The 18,937-nt window shown below is 38.1% G+C and overlaps 1 protein-coding gene across 1 annotated transcript; it reads left to right on the forward strand.

The window, feature by feature from the left end:
* The first annotated feature begins 2,892 nt into the window (after window positions 1-2,892).
* On the forward strand, window positions 2,893-10,619 carry LOC125039952 (28S ribosomal protein S5, mitochondrial-like). Its single transcript, XM_047634348.1, has 9 exons — window positions 2,893-3,006; window positions 5,237-5,392; window positions 5,517-5,642; window positions 5,881-6,108; window positions 6,411-6,641; window positions 6,820-7,019; window positions 7,288-7,443; window positions 8,010-8,126; window positions 10,396-10,619. The coding sequence occupies exons 1-9, from the start codon at window positions 2,928-2,930 to the stop codon at window positions 10,501-10,503; spliced, it is 1,401 nt and encodes a 466-aa protein (XP_047490304.1). The 5' UTR covers window positions 2,893-2,927; the 3' UTR covers window positions 10,504-10,619.
* Window positions 10,620-18,937: the final 8,318 nt, after the last annotated feature.

Consider the following 18,937-nt stretch of genomic DNA (forward strand, 5'->3'; position numbering starts at 1 on the left):
AAGGTCGCTGCCACCTCCGAATCTTACACTCTGTCCCATATATCCTGAGGCTCAGATCGCAAAACTCTCCTCTATCTTCATGGTACTTTGATCCTCTCCACTCTTGATTATGGATGCTACATCTACTCCTCTGCTTCAACCTCCCTCCTTGCTCATCTTGATACAATCCACCACTGCGGTCTTCGCTTAACCCTTGGCGCCTTCCGCTTCTCTCCAGTTGAGAGCCTGTACACTGAGTCAGGCATGCCATCTCTCTCTCGACGCCGTACCCTTCTCTCTCTCTGATGCTATGCTCGTTTCCACCGACTTTCTCTCACCAAACTAAATATCTTACGATCCCTGCTACAAATCTTTGCCTCGTCTTCACATTTACCTATTCTTTTCTCCATTCGCATGGATACCCTCCTCTCCCATTCCTCTTTTCCCAAACTCCGAACTCTTCCGTTTTCTGTCCGTTTCGTTCCTCCATTGCTTATACCTTAACCCCGTATTTGCTCCTCTGTTTTCCCTGACCCATCAAGATCAGATATCCCCCCTTCTGTATTTCTCATCTATTTCCTTGACCATGTCTCCACTCATTCTTCCAGTATTCATGTTTACATTCATGGCTTTAAATCCACCTCCGTTGCTAGTTTCGAAGTAACCTTCCCAACTTGCACTTTCAAATACCCCATCCCTCCTATATCCAGTGTCCTCACACAGATCTGTATGCACTCCTTTTTGCCTTAAAACACATATACTCGCTCCCTTCTTTACTAATTCCCCTAACTCATTATCTCTCTTAAAGTCTATGCACACGACCAATCCCCTTGTCTGTAAGATTCAGAACTGGTTGTTCTACCTGGCCACACGCCATATATCTATCAGATTTTGCTGAGGGCCTAGCCATGTTGGAATCCCCTGCAGTGAACAGGCAGATACTCCAGCACACTCCGCCGCTATGTCCACATCACAACCACGTTTCTCACGTATTCCAGTCGCGGATTATTAGCCCTACTTTAAGAACTTCCTTTATACCCGGCAGCAGTCTTTCTGGTCAAGTCTTCGCATAAATAAATTACATTCTGTAGAACTATCGATCTCCTCCTGGTCAGCTTCATTTCACTGGAACAGACGTTGGGAGACGGCTCTCGCCCGCTTACGCATTTGCCACACCCGTCCTAACACACTCCTATCTGATGTCATGTTCTGATCCGCCCCTATTGTTCCCTATGTAATGTCCCTCTTTCAGTTCCACACATTTTTTTTTTTTTTTTGTCCTGTCCACGCTTTGCTGCAGCCCATACCTATTCTTTCCCCCACCTATCCTCCCTTCACCGACCTCCCATCCCAACAGAATCTCACACTTTCAGCTTTGACAGCCCGTCCTCTTTTTCTCAGACGCATACATATCCTTGATCTCATCCCCCTTACCTAATCCTACCTTAACCCATTCACTCATCAACTCATCAACTCCTCTGCCCATCTTTAACCTTTCCAATATTACTCTAGATTGTTAACGTATAGTAGTTAGTGCGTATAGCAACTAACTACTAAATCCTTTGCTATACCGTCCTATAGTACTAGATGACCTTAGATGTCAAACACATTTGTTTTCTTTTAACCATTAGCACTATTTTTCTTTTTATTACTATTATTATTTATTTATTATTATCATTATTATAGTTTTATATATATAATTATTGCTGTTATCATTATTATTCTCATCATCAGAATCGTCATTATCATCGTGATTCTCATAAATAGTATTTTCATCAATATTGTCATTATTATAACTTAATATTTTTTGTGGACTGCGTTCTTTTTTTTCTTTATGTTATCACTGTAACTATAGATCCCTTTTGTATTAGCTGTGCCTTTTTTTGGTGTAGGCTTTTAATATGTCAAAAAAGTAGATATTTCCCCTTTTTTATGAAAGATTTAAGAAGAAACAACATTATTATTGGTATTACTGATATTATTATCATGAATATTGTTGTTATTATTATTGTCACTGTTGAATACTGAATAAATATTTTTTCTGGGCCGTATTTATTTTTTATATACTTTGTGACTTCGAAGAGAAACCAATGATGTTAATATGGTATAAGGGGGGGGGGGGGTAAAGGGAAAGAGATAAGAAGACTAAAATACTGAAAGAAAAGGAAATGATAATAACACAATATAAAAGTGATAAAAAGTGAAAGACTAAGGGAGAAATAAATTATAATATGTTATAATTGAGAAGAAATAAAAAAACAATGTTTCTTATAAATGTCTTCTGGAGAAAGAAATTATAAGAGCACGCAAGAATAGGGAAGAAATTAATAGCATTTTTTTTTTTTTTTTTTTTTTTTATGAAAGACTGGAGGAGAAAGAAGTTATAGGAACATGCAGGAATAGGGAAGAAATTAATAACGATGTTTTTTATGAAGAGAAAAGAAGTGGGAAGGAATCGATAACAATCAACAATATTGTAGATTTGTAGCCATTTGGTTTAGTGATGTAAGTAATAAAAGGTAATGTAAGTGTATGTAAGGTTATGTGAGTAATGAAAGTATATGTAAGGTACTGTAGGTAATGTAAGTATAAGGTGATGTAAGTATATGTAAGAATATATAAGGTATTGAAAGAATATGTAAAGTAATGTTAGTAATGTTAGGTGATGTAAGTAGGTAATGTAAGTATATGTAAGTAGGCAATGTAAGTATATGGAAATAACATAAGTATATGTAAGTAATGTAAGTCTTTGTAAGTAATGTAAGCAATGTAAGTAATGTAAGCAATGTAAGTAATGTAAGCAATGTAAGTAATGTAAGCAATGTAAGTAATGTAATCAATGTAAGTAATGTAAGTAATGTAAGTAATATAAGTGTATGTAAGGTACTGTAAGTTTGGTACTGTAAGCGACGGAATGTTGTTGTCGTAAGCGACCATCAACACAAACCATGGCCGGCTCCACTCGGCTCGGTTTACTCGCGAAAAGTTTTAATTTATTGTCCGTTTCTCAGCCCCCATTGAGTCACGGTATGGTTTATTTGGAGGGAGAGTTTATTGGCGTCAGTTTGTTAAGGAAATATTTTAGTGTTTTGCCATAAGGGTTCGTGGTTAAGGCGAATCTGTACGGCGATTCACGTATTGATGTTTCTGTATTTGTTATTGTCTTTAATTTAGATTTTAAATTCCATCGTAATGTAAGGTTGACGCCTATGATGTTATAACGTAGATGGTAGCAATGGTCATAGTAGATTCCTCTCACTTCACAGATATTTAAATATAAGTTACGCTGCGGAAGCCTGGCCATACCCACAATGTCGGCTCCGGGGAGGGTATTCATGGTATCAGGGGAATGGCAGGATAAATTACAAATAATATACAGGTTTGGTCAATATATAGTCTAATAAATTTGCTTAGATCTTTTTTAACATTGTTTCTTTAATAACAAAGTTTATGGTGTTATATTTGAAAGCATTATAGTGTTACCAGATAAAATCCCAACTCAATTATTTTAGGGAGACTGTGATCTTATTCGGACAGTTGTACTAGCTAAACTTTGCCTGGGTTAATCTTTACAGTATTTACACTAAGGTAGGGCAAATTGAAGATGATATTTTTGTAGAGGATTAATAGTTGTAGTTGTTTGTTCAATAAATAATCTGGTGACACAAATGGATATGCCATAAATAAAAGAAATGGATTGCAGAAAGTGCCGCCCACAGCCTAAGTCCACTCGAATACTTCCATACTGTAAAGAATCATCTCTACCTGCCACCTTAGTTTTGCCCTCCAGCCTCACGCTATAACTGTATTTTGAATATGCTGCTAATAACCTGAGATGTTGATGCAGCAGAACATTTTCAGTAAATAAAAAATTTCCTCTTTGCTCACCAAGCTCAACGTTCCTCCCCAACCTCTGCATAACCTCTCCCTCTGCCCCTCAAACATCTGTCCCCTCTTCTTTCCCTCATAATAGTCTTTGTTTCTCAGACCTCCTCATCGAACTCCACCTCTGAAACTCCCAAAAAGTGTCTAATCATGCCTACCACTTTTATTTTGCATTTTAACCATTAACCAATAATCATCCATTCCATACACTATAGGAAGGTTTTTAGTTCATATAGTGATGTTTGTGGATTCTAAGGAGTGGCTTTAGTTGTAGGGACTTAGTCTCAGAGGGGTGTAGTCATTTTATAAACAGTTACCAGTACATTCACTTATATTATTTATGTTAGAAATCAGCAACAGATCACGCTTACATTGTGAATAATTGAAACAAGAAATAATAATTGTAAGGTTGGATGGAAACTAAAACAAAAATTTGGCAGTTATAATTTTTTGCCCCTATTACTTCAGCCAACAACCTTGGGGGCACTTCTGGGAATCAAATGTTGCCATACAAAGTAAATTTCTTCCTAATCCAGGGGCTTTGCCTCCAGACCCCTAACCAATTGGCATATTTCCCTACTTATCCCTGTGGACTCACTCTGTAGCAACATATTTTATTTCTTTCTCAAGGCATTTCTTGTCTGTACAGATTATTACATGTATCATTGAGTATAGTTTATTCCCTCTCTTTATGATTGCCACTAGATTTTCCCCATCATATTGTGGTCATTAGGGCTATATAAGTGTATATTAAAGTATTACATGTTGAACAACTTTCTTATTCTTTCCATTACAAGCAAAGTTTACCTTGTATCATATGACTCTTGGTAGATAGATACAGTGACTTTTTCTAGTAACAGTATTGGCTGTATTCTATCCAAATCCATTTAAATATGCTGTGGTCTTTGATGGACATACATATTTACATCTATCTGATTATCTTTTTTTTTTTTTTTTTATAAAAACCTATGACCTGTTCTGAAATTTTCATATTTCCATTTTTTTGGGTGCTTAATAGGTTGTAAGCAGGAAAGGCAATGAAAATCACTTTTTAAAAGATTTGTGTGTATACAGAAATAATGCAAATCATGGTTTTACCTATTCATGAAATAGGAAATTATTTGAAAATGTTTGTGGTTCGAGTAGCAAGTATTATTTCACATGGCAAACCTTTGTGATGGAGATACTTTAAAGTTTGTTTGTTTTTGTTGAATGAATTATTAGACAAGTGCTTATGAAAATCATAATAGTAGTTAACATAACACTACCATTATCAACTCAAGTACACACTATACTCAGATATATTTACTGCTTGGTTTTATTACAGGTATTAATATGGTTTTGGTACTTATTGAGATCTGATCTTCTTCAGGTATTGTGAGACAGTATGCAACAGCAGTCCCCTTCACCAGACCAAGCATTGCAGCAGTTCCTCTCACAACAAAAATAAACAACGTTAAGCAGAGGCTGAATCAACCACAGCTCCCTCAGGTGCAGCCAGTCAGGTCAACAAGCTTCTTCAACAAATGTAAGAGTTCAGCTGTTAGACATTCAGATCCTTACCCTTTTAAAACTTTCCATTGATTTCAGGATTGGTGTCTTTCTCACCATTTTGTGTTTTATTGTTGTTTTATGCAGTCAAATTGTTTCAGTGCCTGCTGATCAGCTCTGGAAGGGTGTGACGAGTGTGAGCAATGCCGGCAAGAAGCGTGGACGTGGCAAAGGTGTTGGCAAGAAAATGGCAAAAAATCTCAACCGAGGACAGATGATTGGTGTTGGTAAGGCTCTACATTTTTCTCTCTCACCATTTTGTTTTCTTTTTAGTTATGAAGATGGTGGAAAATTTGAATATATTTATATTGTCAGTGATGTACTTATTTGGAATTTATTGGTAAATTATGTATTTTAATTTACATCTTTGTGCATTAGTGAAGCTATAAAGGAAGCTATTTATAGATATGCTACTAGTGCCTAAATCACATGCTATGGTGAAACTCACAATCTTCTTTAAATCAGGACGTGAGAACATTGTTTGGCCTGGACTAAATGCCCCCATTCTGCGAGGGAAGGAGTTGATACAGCAGCAGAAGCTCCCAAAAGATACTGAGAGAGAGGCAAAGCTTATCAAAATGAGAGACACCATGGGTGTGTTCCGTCCTCTGCGCCTTGATCCCCTGGAGAGAGGCTGGTCCGGCAACAAGATGCCAGGGAGGAGCATTGGCCCCCCCAACCCTATTGGGGAAGGTAACATGAATATCTCCTTTGCAAAAAGAATCCGACCAGCAGACAAACCTATTAGACATTCCTTTGCTTTTAAGTTTAAGCTTTTTCTTTTTTGTTCTTTGTTTGATATATTTTGTTTAGCTTCTGTTAGTAAATTGTCCCTCCTCCTTTGTGCATTGTTATAATTTACATTCTAAATATAATCATAATTCCTCAGGTAAATAGCATAAACTGAGTGTTTAGTTGTAGTGCAGAAAGGATTTTGTAAAAGATTTTTAAGCCTTTGAAACTTCTGTTAACAAGGGTATACACTTTATTTGCAGACAACTTTGAAGGGTTTGATACCAAGGTACTAGAACTTAAGACAGTGACCCACATGAGCGGCATCTTTGGGAGGAAAAGACGCATGAGTATGTTTGTTGTCACTGGCAATGGGAATGGCCTGGGAGGATTTGCTCTAGCCAAAGCCAACACCATGCCGGACACTATGAGGAAGGCAAAGAACCGGGCAGGACAGAAACTGATCTACGTTGAACGATACAACGACCATACAGGTTGGTGCTGCAATTTTTGTTTAAATTAATTTTCTTTCATTTTTTTTCTGTTATTTCCTATTTTTTTAATATACAGGGTGATAATTGGACTAGTTATCTTTTATCACAGGGTTAGGTTGATTTATTATTATTATTCTCTGAAGGAGTGTACTTATCTCCTGGCTTTTCACCTTTCCAGTTTTCCATGACTTCTTTAGCCAGTTTGGATACACAAAGCTCTTTGTCAAGAAGAAACCTGAGGGCTATGGTCTGGTCTGCCACCGTGCCATCCGTACCATCTGTGAGGTGATTGGCATCAAGGACATCTACGTCAAGGTGGAAGGCTCCACCAACATCCAGAACCTCACAAAGGCCTTCTTTCTCGGACTCATCAATCAGGTACAGTCATAGGGTTGCTGTGAAGGGCAGGTGCTTGAATATGTTTATGAGAGACAGTTTGCATGACTGAGTGCTTGACCATCTTTGTGAGAGAAAGGTTGGATTACAGAGTACTTAAGGGTCATAACCATCCCATAGCTCATGATTTTTAGGTCTTTTGAAGAAAAATTGTCAAGATAAAAAGTTCTCAAGGATAAACTTCCTTGTTGTTAGTAAAGTTTTATTCAACACATATAATTTTTTTTTTTTACATTTTTTGTCATTCCAGAAAACTCACCAGGATCTCAGTGAGGCCAAGCAGCTGCATCTTGTGGAATTTCGTAAAGAGAACTTGGAATTCCCCCGGGTTGTGGCTTCCCCCCAGGGCGGCAAGGTGCGCAACCTGGAAGAAATTCCCAAGGACGAGGAGCTTGACTTCGGCCTGGTTAGTGCTGTGGGGATTGGGAAGAATACTGTTGTTCCCACTGAGTCTGTTTATTTGTCTGTATGTCTTTGTAAATGTTTGCTCCTCCCTCACCCTCTCCCTCTCTCCCTCTCTCCCTCTCCCTCCCTCCCTCCCTTTTCTTCTCCTCCTCCCTCCCTCCCTCCCTCCCTCCCCCCTCTCTCTTTTTCTGTTTCCTCTTCCTCCTTTTCTTCTCCCTCTCACTCTGCCACTCCCTCTCCCATCTCCTAATAGCATTTTTGCAAAACACTTTATTTTTCTCCATTTTTATTTTCCTGCCTCACCTGACTTTTCCTACTATCTAGATAGTATTGTTTTATTATTATTATTAGTGTTATTCAGGTTTCCTTTTGAAATATCTTGTGATGCTGGCAGTTTGATATAACTAAAAATGAGAATAATAATTAATGATAATAATAATAATAATGATAATGATAATGATAATGAGAATAATGATCATAATAATAATGAGAATAATAATGATAATAATAATAATAATAATAATAATATCATTAATAATAATCATGAGAAAATTTGGCTGTTTACAGTACACAATGGACGGCAAGGTGGAACTGCAGAGAAAGAAGTACCCCCCTGGTTATCAGAGTTTGCCAAGCTACAACACCTTCCTGAAGAAGTACCTGAAGCGCCGCAACCATGATAAGGTGTGTGGGATTTTCCAAGTTTTGACGTTTACGCACTTTTTTATTAGTAGTGTTTTTATTTTTATTATTATTATTATTATTATTATTATTATTATTATTATTATGATTATTATTTTTTGGTTGTTAATATTGTTATTTATGACTGTTATTGTTAATATTGATTTTATTGAGGGTATTAATATTGTTATTATTATTGTTGTTGTGGGTGGTGGTATTGCAGCTGTTGCTATTTTGTTATTATTGTTATAATTTTTTGTTATTATCACCATCATTATATCAATATTACTATTATCATTATTGTTGTAGATTATTGTTTTATTATTATCATTAGTTTAGTTGATGCTAATAACATTGTTGTCTTTAATATTATTATTGTTATTATTATTATTAGTAGTAATAATAGTAGTAGTAGTAGTAGTAGTAGTAGTAATAGTAGTAGTACTAATACTAGTAGTACTATTACTGTTACTGTTGGTATTGGTATTTTATTATTACTATTATCATTTGTTATTATTATCACCTTCATTATATCAATATTACTATTATCAGTATTGTATTATTATTATTATTAGTGTTATAATGATATTTTTATTCTTATTGTTATTGTGGTTATTATTGTCATTATTTTTATTAATAATGTTATTACTGTCACTATTATAATAATTATAATTATTTTTGTTGTTTTTGTTATGTAAATATTTATTGTTTCTTTTCTTTTTCTTATCTGTGTCACCTCCTCTGCATCTTCCTCCTTCTTTTTCTTTTCTTTTCTTTTCTTTTCTTTTCTTTTCTTTTCCTCTTCCTCTTCCTCTTCTTTCTCCACTCCTGTTCTCTCTCCTCCTTCACCTCCTCCTCTCCCTTTTCTTTCTCCTCCTCCACCTCTTCCTCTTCCTCCACCTCTTCCTCCACCTCCTCTTCTTCTTCTTCCTCTTCCTCTTCCTTTTCCTCCTCCTCCTCCTCTTCCTCCTTCTCCTTCTCCTTCTCCTTCTCCTTCTCCTCGACTTCCTCCTCCTTCTCCACTTTCTCCTCCTCTTCCTCCACTTCCTCTTCCTCTTCCTCCACTTCCTCTTCCTCTTCCTCCTCCTCCTCCTCCTCCTCCTCCTCCTCCTCCTCCTCCTCCTCCTCCTCCTCCTCCTTCACTTTCTCCTCCACCTCCTCCTTCACTTTCTTCTCCACCTCCTCCTCCTCCTTCTCCTCTACTTCCTCCTCCTTCTCCTCTACTTCCTCCTCCTTCTCCTCTACTTCCTCCTCCTTCTCCTCTACTTCCTCCTCCTTCTCCTCTACTTCCTCCTCCTTCTCCTCTACTTCCTCCTCCTTCTCCTCTACTTCCTCCTCCTTCTCCTCTACTTCCTCCTCCATCTCCTCTACTTCCTCCTCCTTCTCCTCGACTTCCTCCTCCTTCTCCACTTTCTCCTCCTCTTCCTCCACTTCTTCCTCTTCCTCCACTTCCTCTTCCTCTTCCTCCACTTCCTCTTCCTCTTCCTCCACTTCCTCTTCCTCCTCTTCCTCCTCCTCCTCCTCCTCCTCCTCCTCCTCCTCCTCCTCCTCCTCCTCCTCCTCCTCCTCCTCCTCCTCCTCCTTCACTTTCTCCTCCACCTCCTCCTCCTCCTTCTCCTCTACTTCCTCCTCCTTCTCCTCTACTTCCTCCTCCTTCTCCTCTACGTCCTCCTCCTTCTCCTCTACTTCCTCCTCTTTCTCCTCTACTTCCTCCTCTTTCTCCTCTACTTCCTCCTCCTTCTCCTCTACTTCCTCCTCCTTCTCCTCTACTTCCTCCTCCTTCTCCTCTACTTCCTCCTCCTTCTCCTCTACTTCCTCCTCCTCTTCCTCCACTTCCTCTTCCTCCACTTCCTCTTCCTCCACTTCCTCTTCCTCTTCCTCCACCTCTTCATCTTCCTCCACTTCCTCTTCCTCCACTTCCTCTTCCTCCACTTCCTCTTCCTCCACTTCCTCTTCCTCTTCCTCTTCCTCTTCCTCAACCACCACTACTACCACCTCCCTCACCACTCAAGTTGATGGTAATAATGCTAATATTTTGAATGTGACACTAAAGAGGACAAATTTAAAGAGGCCCATTCCAACAAAACAACAACAAAACAACAACAACAACAACAATAATAACAACAACAACAACAGCAACAACAACAACAATAAAAGCAACAACAACAACAATAATAGCAACAACAACAACAACAATAGCAACAACAACAACAACAAAAAGATGCAGTAAGTCTTGAAATACTAACCTCCCCCCCTCCTCTATTTTGCATAGGTGATGGTAGACATGAGGGTGGAATACGGGGAACTGCGGAGCTTCTACACCGAGAAACACCCGGAATGCAAGCCAGGGCCGAAGAGGAATGCCGAGGAAGCCATGTAAATAAACCAAGAGGGTGTGGTCCTCGCGTTGGAGAAATTGTTTATACGATTGTACATTTTATTGATTTTGTGTCTTATATGATCTGTAGAGATTAAATAAATGAGGAAATATAGTTATTTGCCGTGTGTTGATATTGTCCTTCCTTGATGATTGTGGTAATTTGTCTCGTGAAAGTTTCTGTGTCAGTATTCAGCATTTTTTCTTTATGGAGATTCTGTCTTCTTTATACTTTCTAACAATCTTGAAAGAGTCATTTGAAGAATCTATTATACACAGAATAACACCCTGCATAAAACAAATTATAAAAATAGCAGATAGCTACATATGCATTCTTGAAGTAATTTCCATCTGTTAAATACACTTGTGAAATATGATCTATCTTTTAAATTGTGAGAATAGAACAGCTTCCCCTGAATTTCTAAAAGTTCTCTGTGAACAGTTGAAGGTTTCTTAAAAAGCCTGACTCAAGATTTTCCCCCGAATTTCTTGCAGTTCCCCATGAGTAACTACGAGAAACCTTGTCTAGAACTTCTGTAGAAACCCACTTTTTCCAAGGAGACTTCATAAAACGTTTGTTCCTCTAACCTCTAAGCCCGACTAAGTCTCCCCGCACTTCGAGGCTTATAGAAAACGGGACAATAAACCATAACGGGCTCTTCGAAGTCAAGCGCTCAGGGGGGGGGAGAGAGAGAGAGAGAGAGAGAGAGAGAGAGAGAGAGAGAGAGAGAGAGAGAGAGAGAGAGAGAGAGAGAGAGAGAGAGAGAGAGAGAGAGAGAGAGAGAGAGAGAGAGAGAGAGAGAGAGAGAGAGAGAGAGAGAGAGACTCCGGAAAGCAAAACATTAATTTCCGTTATTCCCGTCAACTATGTTTAAAAATACATTGAGATCCATTCTTCTCTTTGCCCAAGGTCCTATCATAAAATAGTAAAGGGAATGAAAATCACCATATGACATTTTTAAAATATTCATATGGGTTATTCTATTCACGAAGGAACCTTTCAAAGCCAAAAATATGAATTAAACAAATAAGACCAGGCAGCACGTAATACCTAAGATAAAAGAGAGAGAGAGAGAGATAACTTCTGGAAGGAAAGAATCAGTTTCCGTCATTCCCGCCAACTATGTTTAAAACCGGACTGAGAACCATTCTTCTTTTTGCTCAAGGTTTTATCATACACTTCCTTTGCCCTAATAGTTAAACACACTTAGCCCCTTCTCCTCTTGCAAATTCAGCTGTGTCCCATTTGCTTCAGCTCTCTATAGGATGTCTCGGTCGTAATAGGTAAGCCACTGGTAAACCAAAATTACACTACAGATGTTTTATCAACTCAACACGTCTAAAATTTGTCATGACGCTCTTTCTCAGGAGTGCTGTGCAGAGAATACCCTTCCTTTGGAATAACCTTCCTTTGGAGAAACGGAAGTGAGAGAGAGAGAGAGAGAGAGAGAGAGAGAGAGAGAGAGAGAGAGAGAGAGAGAGAGAGAGAGAGAGAGAGAGAGAGAGAGAGAGAGAGAGAGAGAGAGAGAGAGAGAGAGGGGGGGGGATAAAGAGAGGGGGCGAGAAAGAGGAGAGAGAGAAAGAGAGAGAGAGAGAGAGAGAGAGAGAGAGAGAGAGAGAGAGAGAGAGAGAGAGAGAGAGAGAGAGAGAAAGAGAGAGAGAGAGAGAGAGAGAGAGAGAGAGAGAGAGAGAGAGAGAGAGAGAGAGAGAGAGAGAGAGAGAGAGAGAGAGAGAGGGGGGGGGGATAAAGAGAGGGGGCGAGAAAGAGGAGAGAGAGAAAGAGAGAGAAAGAGAGAGAGAGAGAGAGAGAGAGAGAGAGAGAGAGAGAGAGAGAGAGAGAGAGAGAGAGAGAGAGAGAGAGAGAGAGAAAGAGAGAGAGAGAGAGAGAGAGAGAGAGAGAGAGAGAGAGAGAGAGAGAGAGAGAGAGAGAGAGAGAGAGAGAGAGAGAGAGAGAGAGAGAGGGGGGGAGGGAGAGAGGAGAAAGGGAGAGAGAAAGAGACGATAGAGATATAGAGATAATGAGAATGAAAGAGAGATATTTTTTTTTTCTTTTTCTTGGACAAGTTTATTGAGACAAACGTTTACATCTTAAAATGATGAGTTAACTTAGATTATCCTCACCACCGTCTTAATAAGTCCCTGTGTGGGCTCACATTTCACATACACAATTTGGGTTTTTAACAACTTAGAATAAATACAGTACTGCATTTCAGTATATATGTAAATATAACACGATACTTTTCCACCTCCTTTTTGATAAGTCCCTCCTAGGCTCACATAATCACATATATCGCGCATAATATATAATATGCGTGCAATTTATAATTATAATCCCGAAGATGAGGTTAATAGATTGTTGAGTGAAATGTTTGTATCTCAGAAAAATAATGCATGACACGCGACAACCTTCCTCAACTAAGTAGAAACCTACTCAAGAAATTATAGAAGGTATAACAGCCTACCTGTGCATATTCGGCAGGTATGATTATGTTATTGGTGCAAAATGCCTTTACCTCTTTAAAATCTCAAATACCTGACCTAATCATCCATACAGCCTGTTCAGGTAGACCTGTTATCTCTGCATTTCAATGTTTGAAGCATAGGATACCATAATATATAGTGTATAAAGGTATGTGCTCTACACACCTTGCATTCTTTTTCTTGCTCACTTCCCTTCTATTTACTCTTGCCCCTCTCATAAGTAAAGTGTGTGTTCATCCCTAAATACATGCAGTGTCTCAAAGTGTCGCTCGTCTCAATCGCCTCGCCCTCCCTGGCCTCGTCATAGCTTAACTGCATCCTCTTGATATTACCCCCTGCCTGTTTAAGAACCACATACACTTAATGTCCACCTCATGCTTCTGGTCGCCCCCTTCGCAGCCTCATCAACAGCTTCATTAAAGGTGACGCCTGCATACGAAGGGATCCAGACAAATGTAATTACACGACCCTGACCTCGCAACCTATGAGCTATCAAACGACACTCGTCAACTCTGTGGCCAAACACAGGGTTCTTGCTATTAAGCGAGTCCAGTGCTCCCCTGCTGTCCACAAGGAAGTATCTTTATTCATTATCTCAGTCTAATTGCTGACAGTATTGACCATAATTCAGCTTGTGTTGAAGATATGTCTTATCCCAGTGCTTGCAGTGACCACTCCACCCTCAGTGAACTGTCCGATGACTCCACACCTAGCTCTGCCATCCTCCAGTACTAACTCGTCATAGTAAACATGAGCAATATCAAGTCGTCTTGGACTATTTATTTTATGGCCGTGCGTTAGATTAGGTTGACCTGGTTCATACATGGATTTACTCATAGAGAGAGGGTCTACATTAATGTTAATATCGTGATACTCCCATGGCGGCACTTTAGGAGATGTCTGGGGAAAATCTCTTCAGTCCAAAATACCGAATTCTATTTCTGAGTTCCTTCATATTACCTTTTTGTTAAAACCGCTGACCATATCTCACTAATTTATTTCCACTGACTCCTCTTACTAACTGGCCGCGATTATACAGATCTCGCTCACTCTCTGCACAATGCTTTGCAATCCTGTCTCTGCTCTCATTATATTTATTCTAGTATTCCTTTGACACCCGAGTGCTCTGAGCAGCCGCAGCCGCGCCTTACACTGGGTCAGTATATGATTCACCTGACCATCTTTACTCGAGGCAGTAAAGCCAATGTACACACAGATATTTATATGTCAAAACCTTCTCCACCTGTTTGTTATTTAACTCAAGTCTCACGTTTGTTTGCTCTGAAACGTACACTAGCTCTTTTTTCAGACAGACAGTCAGACTTCAGCAACTTTCCCGTGACACCTAACCTTGTCATTCATACAGCACTTCTCCGTTGACTTTATGAAAGTCTCCCTGTAGATCAACAAAAATTGTACACTTTTTTGCTTTGTTTGATAAACAATGAATTAGGCCATCAGACGTTCCTTTCCATTTCATATAACCGTATTAGTTACAAGATAGTTTATCAGTATCTGTATCCTCCAGATGATTACGGAAGAGGTATTATTATAGTAAAACCTGTTACTGTTATCATTGATATTGCCCCTGCAGGTGTCTAGCGTTCAAGTCACCCACTATTAGAGCAGAATTAGAGTAATTGCACTCTGGTAAATACCTGAGATCATTGCATCCTCCAGAGATGTATAAGTTGACAATATATATTTACCTTGTTGTAAATGAAGCTTCACACATACATTTTATATGCCGTTAGTTGTGCACTGGCACCTCTGTTAGTTCAGAGGGTATTGAACTTTCGACATAAGTTGACACTCGCCGTCTTCGGTCACCGGAATGAAGATGGTCTACTCTATAACCACTAAGTTGGAAAGCATTACCTTTCGTGTCCCTGGTTTCCTAGAGACAAACTACGTCGTCAATATCGTTTTTCAATACGAAGCAGTGGACGTCTGTAACTATGTTAAATAAACTATTTCACAATAATATACTAATATTATGAGGCTCCATCAGGCCTTTATCGTGTCCTTATATTTTTCTAACATTTTTTGAATGATTGCCCACTGGTCTTGTACAAGTTCCCATCTCTTCAAGAGGTTTTCTTTCTCTTGGTCTTTGTACTTCAGTTATTTTTCTTTCTCTTCCCCTAGTTGCTATCCTACAATCTGTACTTTGTTCTTTTGCAGGACCATTAATATTTTTATTTTCCATTTCTGTGTTTTGGGGGGAGTTTCTTTTGCAGCTTCCTCTCCTACTTTCTGTTCTTCGGTTTCTCTGTCAGTAACTTGTGTTTTTTTTTTTTTTTTCAATTACATCAATTCTCTGCATCAGTGTCTGTATCATCTGGGCAATTGCGTGCTACCCTCCTATACCCCGATTTAGAGATGCATACCCTCTCTGGCACTTTCCCTTTTACGAGGGCAACGAGCTGAGAGAGAGAGAGAGAGAGATAGATAGATAGATAGAGAGAGAGAGAGAGAGAGAGAGAGAGAGAGAGAGAGAGAGAGAGAGAGAGAGAGAGAGAGAGAGAGAGAGAGAGAGAGAGAGAGAGAGAGAGAGAGAGAGAGAGAGAGAGAGAGAGAGAGAAGAGAGAGAGAGAGAGAGAGAGAGAGAGAGAGAGAGAGAGAGAGAGAGAGAGAGAGAGAGAGAAGAGAGAGAGAGAGAGAGAGAGAGAGAGAGAGAGAGAGAGAGAGAGAGAGAGAGAGAGAGAGAGAGAGAGAGAGAGAGAGAGAGAGAGAGAGAGAGAGAGAGAGAGAGAGAGAGAGAGAGAGAGAGAGAGAGAGAGAGAGAGAGAGAGAGAGAGAAGAGAGGAGACAGAGAGAGAGTATGAGGAGAAGAGAGAGAGAGAGAGAGAGAGAGAGAGAGAGAGAGAGAGAGAGAGAGAGAGAGAGAGAGAGAGAGAGAGAGGGGGGGGGGGGAGAGGGTTGCCCCTCCCTGTCTAAGGAATAGGTAGGAAAGGTTAAGCTTGGATTTTTAGGTTCGTATGATACCCTGGTAACAAATACCCTTCAGTGATTATAAAGCCCATTTTTATCTCACTAGATGCCGTGTACTTTTGGGATCGATGAGTTGTCTGAAACCCCATATCAAAACATGTGTTGCACAGAAAAGGTACAAATACAGGAGATAATTGATGAATACGACAATGTATTTGAGACAAGCATAAAATGCATCACACAGCATCCAGGATTCCGTTCAAACTGCTCGGATGTTTGGGTTGTGCAGAAGGTGTGCGACCATTTCAAAGCGCAACAAAGCGATCGGTTTAAATTCGCTTTGTTTCCGCTTATCATGTTCACATGTTGAGACTTGTACCCCCCCAAATAGGGAAAAAATGCAATTGTGTGTATATATATATATATATATATAATATATATGTGTGTGTGTGTGTGTATGTGTGTGTGTGTGTGTGTGTGTGTGTGTGTGTGTGTGTATGTATGTATGCACACACACGCACACACACACACACACACACACACACACACACGCGCGCGCGCACAGTGTTACTATCTTAAATGTATAGTATGTAGACATATGTGTCGTTATTTATATTTATATATATACATATATATATATATATATATATATATATATATATATATATATATATATATATATATATATATATATATACATACACGTATCTGTATATATACGAAATGATTACTCGCCGGCTCGTACGTAACTCGGAGGGACGAAAAGTATGACAACACAAAGGCTACTCTGGACATGACGTCACTTCCAGAATTGGTGGCGCTGGTACATTCTGAGTCACAGCTGCAACAGACGACGTTTTGGGAGTAAAATTCTCATCATCTCTTTCAGGGAATAAAAAAAACTATGGTGCTTTATGCAATTCATCTAAACAGCATGGATATTTGTATGTACAAGAACAGATGTCAGGATAAGTTTTATATATTTTTGTGTACGTAGTGGTTACTCTTTAATTCCCCTAAAATCAAATATTTCATTATCATTCTACATCATTTATTTAATGTATATTGAAGACAAAATAAATAGTAATATTTTAGTCAGAGCTTTATTCGAAGGATCACTTGCTGTCTATTGAACTGTATTCGAACGCATTGTTCTGTTTAACCGTCTCTCAGCCTTTTAATTAATTTCAAAAATGCTTGTAGTTTATTTCTCGTAAAATCCTTTATTATGATAAAATATATTCGTGCGGTCTCGAGTTTAAAGGCAAATGTGTGCCACGTAATGAAATTGAAAAGATTGTCTATCACCCATTTATCAACGCAGCCTGTGATTATATTTGTTTTACGTTTTATTGACTTTTTGTGCCTAATAAACTCTATCGCCTTCACATGCTTTCCCTTTTACAATAATTATGAAAACCAAGGAAGTGTTACAAAATAGGATACAAAAAGTGCTCGTCATTGAACTATTAACATTATAATTGGTTATCTGGTAATTGCGTGTGTCCAGGCTTACATACACTTACATTCATACACCATGTATGTTGCATAAATACACTTCCACATTTTTCATTTTGCGTGAATGACTAAAACACAATCACAATAAAAATGAACGAAGAAGAATGTGAAGGGAAAAGGACGTATAGTAAATTCTATAACATTTAACCGTATATTGACCAGCATTCACAACATACGTGTACTTAATCAGAGATGGGATGCGACAAGCTTATCCCTTTTCAATAGAATAATAGACAAAACTAGAAATTATAGAACAAAAATACATGTTCTCAAACTGTGGAGGCTGCCATATAACAACTATTTTTTGGCAGGAATCACACTTGAATTAACTTTCCATTATGCATAATACAAAGCAAGGTTGTTTATATCAGATCTGAATATATCCAAACGTTGTAAATTGTTCACAATAATAAGTTTCTTTCTTGGTTACTTATGGACTCTTAACTTGGGAAGTCCATTTTAAAATGCTTAGGTCCCTCTCTCTCTGTCTCTTACACCTATCTACATCTATAGCTGTATCTCTATTTAAAGCTATATGCCTAACTCTCTGTCTATATCTATATCTATCTATCTATACCTATATCTATGTCTATCTATCTATATCTATCTATACGTCTGCGTGTGTGTGTGTGTCTGTGTATACGTAGTAGTAAACAGCTGACTGCATGTATAGTTTTGAGTTATCATGAACGCCGTACAGATAGGCTTCTGTGGGACGCTTCTGCCTATAAATGACGAAACCAATGTATTATTATTTATATTTCATTTCTTTTTCCTTTATCACTTCCTATTCTTGGAATGGTTGTTTCTTCTATTTTTTTCTCTTCTCTTCCTTTGTCTTCCTATCATTATCATCATTATTTATATTTTTTATCTTCATCTTTTTTATCTTTTTATTCATAAATGTTAACGTTGTCAGTGTCATTATCATTAGTATTGGTGTTTTTATTATTATTATTATTTTTATTATTGTTATTATCATTATTATTATTATTATTATTATTATTATTATTTATTACTATTATTATTATTATTATTATTGTTATTACCATTATTATCATTACCTTTATTGTTATTAATATTAGACCTATCAACATTGTTATGGTTTTATTATTGTTTCCTTATCATCCTTATTTTTCGTGTTTCTTTTTTCTTTTTTTTTCTCCTGCCTGTGACTCTATGACTTTGTTTGGACAGAGATTGCACCACAGAAATATTTTCGGTGTTTATATTTGAATTATTATTGTCTTCCTCTAGAGTATATATATATATATATATATATATATATATATATATATATATATATATATATATATATATATATATATATATACGTTTTCTGTTAAGAACCTCTGTGTAATACTTAAAACTAACACGATTTACTCTCAAATATGAAAATATTAGTAACGCAGCACAATTTTTTTTTATATTCCATTTGTAAGACGAGGGAGGGAGGAAGAGAGAGAGAGAGAGAGAGAGAGAGAGAGAGAGAGAGAGAGAGAGA

The sequence above is a fragment of the Penaeus chinensis genome, chromosome 28 (assembly GCF_019202785.1).
Source record: "Penaeus chinensis breed Huanghai No. 1 chromosome 28, ASM1920278v2, whole genome shotgun sequence".
In the NCBI taxonomy this organism is placed as follows: domain Eukaryota; kingdom Metazoa; phylum Arthropoda; class Malacostraca; order Decapoda; family Penaeidae; genus Penaeus; species Penaeus chinensis.

Coding starts and splice junctions, on each gene's coding strand:
- LOC125039952 (XM_047634348.1), top strand. CDS start 2,928: ATGGCCGGCTCCACTCGGCTCGGTTTACTCGCGAAAAGTTTTAATTTA. Junction 6,109..6,410: donor CCCCAACCCTATTGGGGAAG/GTAACATGAATA, acceptor CTTTATTTGCAG/ACAACTTTGAAGGGTTTGAT. Junction 7,020..7,287: donor TTCTCGGACTCATCAATCAG/GTACAGTCATAG, acceptor TTGTCATTCCAG/AAAACTCACCAGGATCTCAG.